The sequence below is a fragment of the Argentina silus genome (genome assembly GCF_951799395.1).
Source record: "Argentina silus genome assembly, chromosome: 11".
NCBI lineage: Eukaryota > Metazoa > Chordata > Actinopteri > Argentiniformes > Argentinidae > Argentina > Argentina silus.
The window spans coordinates 14,898,699-14,908,904 of record NC_139665.1 but is presented as its reverse complement, the minus strand read 5'-3'; the positions used below and the strand labels follow the sequence as shown (position 1 = coordinate 14,908,904).

At 47.9% G+C, this 10,206-nt stretch overlaps 1 protein-coding gene across 1 annotated transcript in view; it reads left to right on the top strand.

Annotated features, from left to right (window-relative positions):
- Nucleotides 1-2,109: 2,109 nt before the first annotated feature.
- eepd1 (endonuclease/exonuclease/phosphatase family domain containing 1) overlaps nucleotides 2,110-10,206 on the top strand; it is a 16,246-nt gene continuing 8,149 nt past the window's right edge. Inside the window, exon 1 of the mRNA XM_083680187.1 lies at nucleotides 2,110-3,337. Within this exon, the coding sequence (XP_083536313.1) occupies nucleotides 2,490-3,337 (848 nt within the window). The 5' untranslated portion in view covers nucleotides 2,110-2,489. The remainder of the gene's footprint in view (nucleotides 3,338-10,206) is intronic.

Genomic DNA, 10,206 nt, shown 5'->3' with positions numbered 1-10,206 from the left:
GTCCTTCTCCGTGTTGCGTAAAAGAGCAGGGTTCAGCAGGAGGTGGAAATGTCCTGACTTTGAGCCATGGAATACCCTGACAGCTAAATAAAGGCGTGTGATATGAACCCTGGCCACCATCCCAGTCTTAACTGTACTGCTGGAAGCTGGCATTCAGATGCCTTCCTGCCTGCACCTTCTTCCTATTTTATCCAGGGTCCTTGCTAGGGGAGATTTCGGCCTTACAGCTGATTAGGCTTACTGTCAGAGACTGAAAGGGAGGAGAGCTGAGACTGACGTCAGTGATGTGGAGTTGATGTGGTACATTAAGCTGAAATGAAATGAAATGAAATACTCAAACAAAGAGGCTCTGCCTCTGCATTGGCAGGGTACTAAATACAGAATGTCATAATCTGTTCATCAGGGGAAGCTGGTGGAGACAGAAATAAGAGGATGGGCTCATTGTAATGCATGGTATGGAATTAGGAATGGTATCAAGCCCAAGTGTTACAGTGTATTACAATGAGCCCGTCCCCTGATCTCTACCTCCACCAGTCTTTCCTGCTGTTCATAAAGGTGAATTGAGTTCCTTGAAGATGGATAGTTAGATAGATAGCTTTCATGGTGTCCTTTCAGTAGCAGTGTGTTTGGGATTCTAACTAATACACAGAGGAAGCCAGGCAGGAACAGTGTATAGGCATGAAACCCCACAAAACAAAGTGTCTTTCATCAAGATGGCTTCCACACAAGATTCAACGAAAGGAATCAAAGTAAGTGTAAATTCAATAGAGTATATAGATTAAATGGATGGATAGAATAGATGATCGCAAACTTTGTTGCCAGAGATGAAATCCCAGCCTGGCTTATTTAGCATTGAAATGAAATGCTAATCAAATCAGAGAAGAAGAAAAGACTGTCAGAGGCGGTATGGTGATTATTTAGGCTGTCCATTGAAATCAGCCACAATGAATCATGTTATGTAAAACTCTCTGACCACCTCCTAAACGTCTCTCATTGGCTGTGCTGTCTGCATATTTGAATGAAGAGGGAAGGACCAGGGCCTAGCTAATTTATTTCAGTTTTATAAAGAGGGCCCCTGGGTAATGGGAACAGCTTTCTAAATCCCATGTTCATCCATTGCGCACCGTGTGTTTCATTAGTCTACTGTTTGAAACGAAAAACTGAGTGAAAAAACACATACTGTAATGTACAAAGGGGGCTCATAAATACACATAAGATAGAGAGACCATTCCTTTTTGCAAAATGCTTTGTGTGTTCAGCATAGCCTGTGATGTTCCAGTAACACAATAATATCATATACCCCAGTGGAGGCTGGTGGAGGGAGGAATCGGAGGACGGGCTCATTGTAATGCATGGAGCGGAAAAGGGAATGGTATCACGTGTTTGATACCATTCCCTATTCCATTCCATGCATTACAATAAGCCCGTCCTCCAATTTCTACCTCCACCAGCCTCCCCTGATATATATAAAAAATAAGTTGTTTTTCCATAAAAAGATGAGGGGATTAGGAAAACGTTCCCTAAATCTCATCATCATCATCATCATCATCATCGACACTTTCCATAAAGGACCTTGGAACACGACGTGTAGGCTAGACCAAGTTAGGGTTCGGGTTCCATTTGTGCAACCTTTAGACCTGCTTCCAGAGGTGTCAGAGTGGCCAGGATATTAAGAGGTTTATAACAAACACAAAAGTAACGTAGGGCGTTTGATGTGGTTTAAAGCGTTCTAATCCGTTGAAGTAATATTCATACAGAAGGATTACCTTCAAAGTTAATTAATACTTTTTTGTGCATGACGTTTGTTTTGTTAGTGCAAAAAGTTAATACATTTAAAATCAAATGATTTACAATTGTCATAAAACAAAATACAATTCAGTGCTGTTGAATTGTTACCTCTCCTAGTATCATAATCATGTATATGTATGCATGTTACAATACCATGTACCTGATGCGATGGTTTCAAGGGCATGGTAAGATTTCTTTAGAGAAAAAATGATTTGTCCATCAGGTCGGAGCCACGCCCCCTTGTACTGATGAAGAGACCATATGGCATTTGGTGCGAACACCGAGCAGCTCAGTCTCTCTCGGATGACTAACCGGTGTGGACGCCGACAGTCTGCATCTTCACTGAATAATACTGTATTGACCAAGGCCGTATGACGAAGAAGTATAACGATAAGAATAAATTGGGAACGTTAACGGCCACATAATTGGATATATGACAACCAAAACGAACTAGGCTACTTGTTGTGCTCTATAGGCTTTATTATGTAGTTTATCCGTGCAGCAGCCGAACATACGAAGATTCTGTAATTGAACATACAGCTGTATGTTTGTGAATTAATATTACTGTCACGTCTACAAATGTCTTCGCATGCTGTGCATGTATCTTAGGAGGAGTCGATCGATCAACCGCTCTGTACTTTTCCACATTGCGAGCGTGCAGAGCCCCTCTGCCTGCGGTCTAGACAGTTCCAAGCCTAACCATGGGAGGGAATTTGGGGTGCCACCGCTCTATCCCCAAAGACCCGATGGATTTCAGTAACAGCAAGCGCAAGTTCAGCGCGGCGTGCAACTTCAGCCACATCAACGTCAACCAGGAGCGGTTGAATATCAACACTGCCACCGAGGAGGAGCTCATGACTCTGCCGGGGGTGAACCGCACGGTAGCGCAGAATATCGTGGAGTACCGCGACTGCATCGGAGGCTATAAAAAGGTGGAGGACCTGGCGCTGGTGAGTGGGGTCGGGGCCGCGAAACTGGAGTTCATCAAGCTGGAGATATGCGTATCGAGTAGGACGAGCTCATCCCAGCATTCGCCGTCGTCGCTGCGTAAAGACTTTGAGCACCTGTCATCCACCGGGATGAACATTAACACTGCTACACCGGCGCAGCTCATGAGTATCCGTGGCATCACGGAGAAAATAGCCAAGAACATCGTGGACTATCGCGCGGAGAACGGTCCGTTTAAAAGCATTGAAGATTTGGTGAGGGTCAACAACATCAACTCCTCTCTATTGGACAAAATCCGCTTCCTAGTGTTTGTGGAGCGCTCTAGAACACCGTCCACCAACACCAACGGAGGGTTAACGTATACAACAAAATCTCACCCGAGCCCAACTTCTTTCAGTCTTCGAAGTGTTGATCTTGATCTCCCCGCCGGCGGGCCGACACAGATCATCTCGGTGCGCCCCAACGTGGAGCCCGCCTCGGGGTTGCGAGATGGGAAGGCGGTGGTGCGAGTAGCGACCTGGAACCTACAGCGCTGTTCGTGTGAAAAGGCCAACAATCCGGGTGTCAAAGAGGTCGTCTGTATGACGTTGCTAGAAAACGAGTGAGTATTATTGTCCTATGCTCACGTCGCCCTTATATGCCATTCTAGGTGATGTCAAATTGACAATGTAATGGTGCTCATGAACAAATATAGACATGTGTGCATGACGGGTGCATTTAGGTCATTGCCACAATTCACAATTGTTTTTGTTTACCTGGTGAATTGCCTTTCTGCAAGAAAGGTTTATCTATTACCTTTGCTGGATACACTCCTGCACTGTAGGCCGACTGTATGACTAGGCCCTCATTGGTATAGGGCCCACAGTTCTTCCTAGAAACTTTACATGGTCAGGATTCAGGAAAAAAAAACTCTTGGCCTTAGACATGGGTTATGGGTAGGACTATAGTGTAGCTATAGCCTATCGCAGAGGGCCTAGAGGTTTTCCTGGCTAGGTCTTGTGATCAAGACAAACTCTGGACCCTACTTTGTACTTAATGGTTAAAGACCCCTACCCATCTCACCCAGTTGTCACTGACCACTGATTGAATGTAACTGTCCAGTCTTTGTTCCTTGTTCAGTGGATAACCAGGCTCTTGGCCCAGCTGTGCTCTGTTATCAGACTCCAACAGAGCCCTGCCTCTGTTTGAACACCAGGTTTATTTATTGATCTGAGAAGATGACACACACACACACACACACACACCTCTCTCTCTCTCTAGTACACACACACACACACACACACACACACACATTTCTCTCTCTCTCTCTCTCTCTTTCTAATACACACACACACACACACACACACGCACACACACACACACACACACACACACACACCTCTCTCTCTAACACACACACACACACTCCTATCTCTCTCTATTTTACACACATGCACACCCACCTATATGTACCCACACACAGCAGGCGGTGTGCCTTGGCACTTGATGTAGTTCACTGGGTTTTCTTATATAACCCCCTGGAGTGATGCAGCAGTCAGGGGATTTCTCCCAGCCAAAGGGGAGGAGGACACATTCCTGCCTGGTGTTATGACCGAAACTGTCAACCGGTAGAAAGGGTGTCTCTGCCATGCATACATCACATGATCCACTCGTGTCTATCACAAACATGAGCAGTGTAATGTAGACATTGAATTGAAATGAAGCTTTATTGCCACCACACCCAAGTCAAACAATGGCACACACCTATGCAAAACCTAAACGCATACAACAACAAGACAAACAAAGCTCTCTCCCAAACCACACTTGATCATGACCACCTTTGGAACTGCTGCTCCCCCCCCCCCCCCCCCCCCTTCCTTCCCTAGCTGACGATGTGTGGCTCTGGCAGCGAAAGCCCAGTTTAAATCCCTGTTACTTCCCCTGATCATCCCTCCTATTTCCTGTGTTCTCTAGACTCACAGGTGAGAACCCCGGTGGGAACATTGGAGGTGCAGTGCTGAGGGAGGAATAGGGCGAGAGGGAAGAGGGGGAAGAGAGATATATTTTGACTGACTCACAAGCTCAGGGCTGAGTTTACATTGTGGGCTCGCCCTCCTCTAGCCTCAGGGAACCAGTTACTAGAGTTCACTGAACTCCTCCACAGCCAGCGTCTCTCCAGCTATTTGTAATCAGTCAGCCAGCCTTAATCTGCCCACCACATCCCCTCAGCTGAGGAGAAGGGAAGGGAAGCAGCCCCCCCCAGCCACTAGCTAGCTGGAGGTTAATACAGGTCACCAGAAACGGGAAGGTGTGGAGCTGACACAGCCTCTGTTGACTCACACAAATGCAAAACAAATAGTCTGATATTGAATCTCTGGATTAATGTCGGACTCCAGGAATCCAGTATTTCTGCCCGAGGAGTTCCTGGAGTGACTCATTTGTTTCTGGAGTGCTTGGTTCTGCTTGGTTCAGTGTACTCTCACAGTAGACCTCCTCCCACGCTGTTTGTGTACAGTATGTCTGTGAGGATATCTGGTTTTGGTGCATCTGTCCTCAGCAGATGAAAATTGCTATGTTGTGTCAGGGAACAGAATTTGACAGAAATGCTGTAATGTCAGTTTTGCAACATCGGTGGAGTGCCCCGCATTGCAGTATTGATTGTGCAAGTTAGACTGTGCCACGAGAGAGTCAACATTTTCTCTTTGAACATTGTCATGGGCTTTTGTCCACAGACAATGTTGTGCAACTACTGTGAAAAATGTGATTTGGATAGGATGTGTATAAAGTAAGGCTGTAAAAACGTTGTTGACAAAAGCAACACAGTTGTTAATTTGTGGTCCATGTCAAAACGACAGCAATTCAGTTCGTAGCTGACATCCGTCTCTGAAATGTCAGACCCATTTAAACCATCGAAGCCTTATTTCTAAACCCTCAAGGTAACCTGGGGTGAAAGCACATGTGTGTTTTAGCATGGCATGTGGGTTTGTTTTCACTGGCACTGCATGTCTCTGGTTAACCTTTGACCTGTGTGGTGACAGGCCCCTGATGGGGAAAGGCTGTGCTTGTTGCTGAAACCACACAACGAGGAACAAGATGCTTGCAGGTTCTTAGAAGAGACAGGGGAGGGGGAGGGGGGGGGGGGGGGAGGAGGCGGGATGGAGAGTTCTAATATACACTTCACGTAGTCTCTACCAAGGCCTAGTTGACATACTGTACTTAGGAGTACAGAAACACCCTGTAATGTGTGGAATCTCTGAGTTAATGAGGTGTATCATTAAAGCCCTGATTGGGTTAATGATCGATTGAAACACAGGTCGACCAGATAAAGAGACAGTGTACGTTGTATTTGTTTGAATGGAGATGATCTGATGAAAGAAGAAAATCAGATTAGCACACGTAGTTCATTTTCATACAATCAATCCCCAAACCTAATCACACCATCTTGACAATACAATCTGGCAACAATGTCTCCTCATAAAATCACTCCTCATTCAACGATTATTGAAGGTGAACTTCGTACTCTGTACTATTTCCAGCCTCTAGCGTTAAGGCACTATTTTCTTTTCTCTATTAGACTATAACGTTATCAACGATGATGTTGAGCAGAGGTTGTCGACATATGCTAACCCAGACTACATTCACAGCCAATCAGGCTGCTGATGTCTGTGAAATGTCCCTGTGAGACGTCTCTGAGATGTCCCTGTGAGACGTCTCTGTGCTGTGGATGACAGGGATGTAGATCACCAGTACCGCCGCTCCCTTGTTAACCATATTACTGTCCCAATGCTCGTCTCTCACCCTCACTCTCCAGGCAATCTGGCTTTCATGACTTCCCAGGGATATGTAAGGTGTGTGTGTGTGCTTCTGTGTGTGTGTGCTTCTGTGCGTGTGTACGGCGTGTTCCAGCCAGCTGCAGTGGTTGAGATTATCCGCTTCCCCTCCTAGATTTGGATTATCGGGCGGGAGGCAGGCAGGCGTGTGTGTGGTGGCGTTAGGACTTCTACTCTCCTCTCTAATCCCTGTCAGCGGAGCTGCCTGCAGGAGGGGAAGGTCACACAGCCCTCACAGCTGGAGATCCTCGCCACCAAACACGGTCAGAAAGAACGCACTGCCAAAACACCAGACACGATGATGATGCTACGCTAACGTGGAAGTCAGGGCGATGAGGAAGAGGGCAGTGTTTATATTCTAGTCCCTTCGCAGCCCTGTCAGCGTTGTTAGTGATGCTGCCGCTGCTCTCTGGCTCTGTGAGGTTTGTGGAGGTGGATTTGCCTAGGATTGATGCTGAGGTCAGGAGGGTAGGGGTGGTAGGGGTGGGAGTGGGAGTGGGGGTGTGGGTGGTGGGAGTGTAGCGGAGGTCGGAGCTGAGGCAGGGTGTTAGGAGCACAGAGGGGGGAGGCTCTCATGTGGAAAATTCCATTGGCGCAGCAGTTTGTGGACGGACAGGACATTGAGAGAGACGCATTACCCAGCAGACCCTGCCTCTGTCAGCGGCCAGGACACGAGCCATCGGGCCTGATGCCCTTAAGGCACTGGATACCACGGCGCTGAATACCCCTAAACCAGCCTGTACGGGCCTGGAAACCCCCCTAAACCAGTCTGCACAGTCACTGGATACCCCCCTAAACCAGCCTGCAAAGCCACTGGATCCCCCCTCCCTAAACCAGCCTGCACAGGCGCTGAATACCCCGAAACCAGCCTATACGGGCCTGGATACCCTCCTAAACCAGCCTGCACAGGCCCTGGATACCGTCCTAAACCAGCCTGCACAGGCCCTGGATACCCTCCTAAACCAGCCTGCACAGACACTGGATACCCCCCGAAAACAGTTTGCACTAGTATACTCACCCCTGAAACCAGTCTGCACTGGTACTGTACACCATTGCCGCTGGAACCCGATTGCACTCACGCTCTAGAACATTCAAGGTCACCTTTGCAGCTCATCTTACCATGACGCAATGATCTCAGTGTTCTAAGATGTGTCTTCCTCATGGTGTTTGGTTTAGAGAGGGTTTCTGTCATGCTAAATCATTGTCAGTATCTATTTGACAGCAATGCCGTTCTCCATTGTGATGATGACATTGAGCGATTAGTCTGTGTGTGTGTGTGTGTGTCCTCACTCTCTCTCTCTCTCTCTCTCTCTCTCTCTCTCTCTCAAACAGTCAATGTCAATATCTCTCTCTCTCCCTCCCCCCCCCCCTGCTCCTCTCTCATTGTGTAATCACACCTTGCGAGGCGAGAGGGCGGTGTCACAGTGACTCCCAGAGACCCATTTGTTCTGAAAACAGGATCTGTTCAGTCAGTGATTGTAAAGATGGAGAGATGTTGTTGACGTCTCTCCTGCATACAACACAGTCTATTGCTCCAGGTGGGTGGGTTAGGGTGGGGCAGGAGATGTAGTGGCAACAACAACCTGGACTTGAGGGATAAAGACAGTAGAACAGGTACTGCAGGGGCCATCAGAGACTTCTTATGTAATTCTCTTGGTGACTATATGACCCTCGTCTGTACAGGCCAGCGAACGTCCCCCCCCCCCCCCCCCCCCCCCTTCTCCTCCTCCTATCTCTAGAAAACCCCACGCTCTCTTCGGTTTTATCTCTCCGTCTCTCCTGTGGTTGTTCCTGCTCTTATCTCTCTCATCCGCCTCTTTTTTTTTATGGCTGAAGTGCTCCAGTGAACCGTGGCATAATCAATTGCGGAGCCGGCCGCGTTGACATTTGCATATTTTCCGTTTAGCAGATGCTCTTCTGCAGTGTGACATTATACGCTTGGCGTTACATAATGGCATAAGCACTTTGGAAGTTTGGAACGTACTTGGGACGTGTTCGGATTGCTGTACGTACCCCTGCCAGTTACAGTGTCCGCTCCTCCATTCACACTGACTGGAATTAGCGTCAGTCAGGTCAGATGCTAATACATATTCATGCCGTTCGTCCGTCCCCCGGCCGGAACTGTGAAGTGAAGGTTGAAGAAGGAAATATATTGCGGATATGCTGGAATCTGCTGATGGATGGAAGAGCCGGGCCTAACGGTCCGTTTCCTGACGCTGTGTGGGCAGAGAGTTCTGTTGCCCTGTGACTGCCTTCCCAGGGGCCGGGGCCAAGGGCAGCAGATCTGCAGCAGGGGGAGGCTGGTGGAGGTAGAAATCGGAGGACGACAAGCTTGTTGTTAATGCATGGAACGGAATGAGGAATGCTATCATGTGGACTGGGAGATGATGGATCTTAGAGTACCACAGGCGTGCAGGGCAGGCGCACACACACACACACACACACACACACACACACACACTGCTGGAACTGCACTAGCTACCATATCTCCTTCCTTTCATTTTGATGCTGATTGATCATCCCGCATTCCTCTTCATCCCTGCCTCCTCCACCTCCTGCTCCTCCTCCTCGTCTACCACATCCTCCTCCTCTTCCACACCCTCCTCTCCCTCCTCCTCTCTTTCGGCCCACATACAACTCCCTCTTCCCTTCAGCGTCCCCTGAGGAAGCCCATTGCCCCACCTCTGGACCGTCCCAAACCAAACACAAACCCCAAGGTACCTCACCGCTAGCGTGTCTGTAAGGTCAATAACACTAGGAGTGCTGGTTGGTTGATTGATTGGTTGGTTGGTTCAGCCCTGTACTGAGTCAATACCGCTGAATCAGTGTGGTCATTCAACAGCTTGTCGGCGTAGGGCTAGGAGCAGAGGAAGTGATGTCGTCATGACACCCCAATCCCTCCACGGTCACGGTCAGTCTGGCTTCCCCACCCGACACCCTCACAACATTTGCTGTGTGACATCAGTTTAATGTCACGGCTCTCCATTATTCCACTTCCCACAAGATTAGTCACGCAGTTCGATTGCGTCACAGATGATGGCGGTGGGCGTCACGACAACCTGTGGGAAAACGCGATTACAGAAGCATAAATGCAATTTCTTGAAAAACCCTTAATAATGACTGCATTTGCAGATAAGATTGGTCATGGTTTGCAGTGGCAGCATTTCACAAATGGAAACCCCTTATGTAACTTTTTTTCTTTTTCTTTTAAAGATTACCAGAGTAGGTGAAGGCTCGCACAGTGCTATTGGCGTGTGTGTGTGTGTGTGTGTGTGTGGGTGGGTGTGTGTGTGTGTAATCCCTGTCGTGCAATAGGTCAGAGTGCATTTTACCCCTTCTGTTCCAGCTGTAGACTATGGCACCACTGACTCAAAATACTGTAAATGTTGTGGCATGTTGGCTGCTCCTCTGTTTCAATTGCCTTCCCGTTACAAAATGAGGTCTGAGTTATAATTTTTTTTAGAGGGGTCTGAGTAAGTGGAGGAATGAGGAATGTTTGCTCATTTAGTTAATTGCAAGCAGTTCTGGTGGATCCAAACGAGTGGGAGAGGAGTAGAACTCTGTGAACTCGTGTGTGTGTGTGTGTGTGGTGAGAGAGAGAGTGGGAGAACGATACTGGGGGACTGAACAGTGCATATGTTTTTCAATTCATTTTTTTATT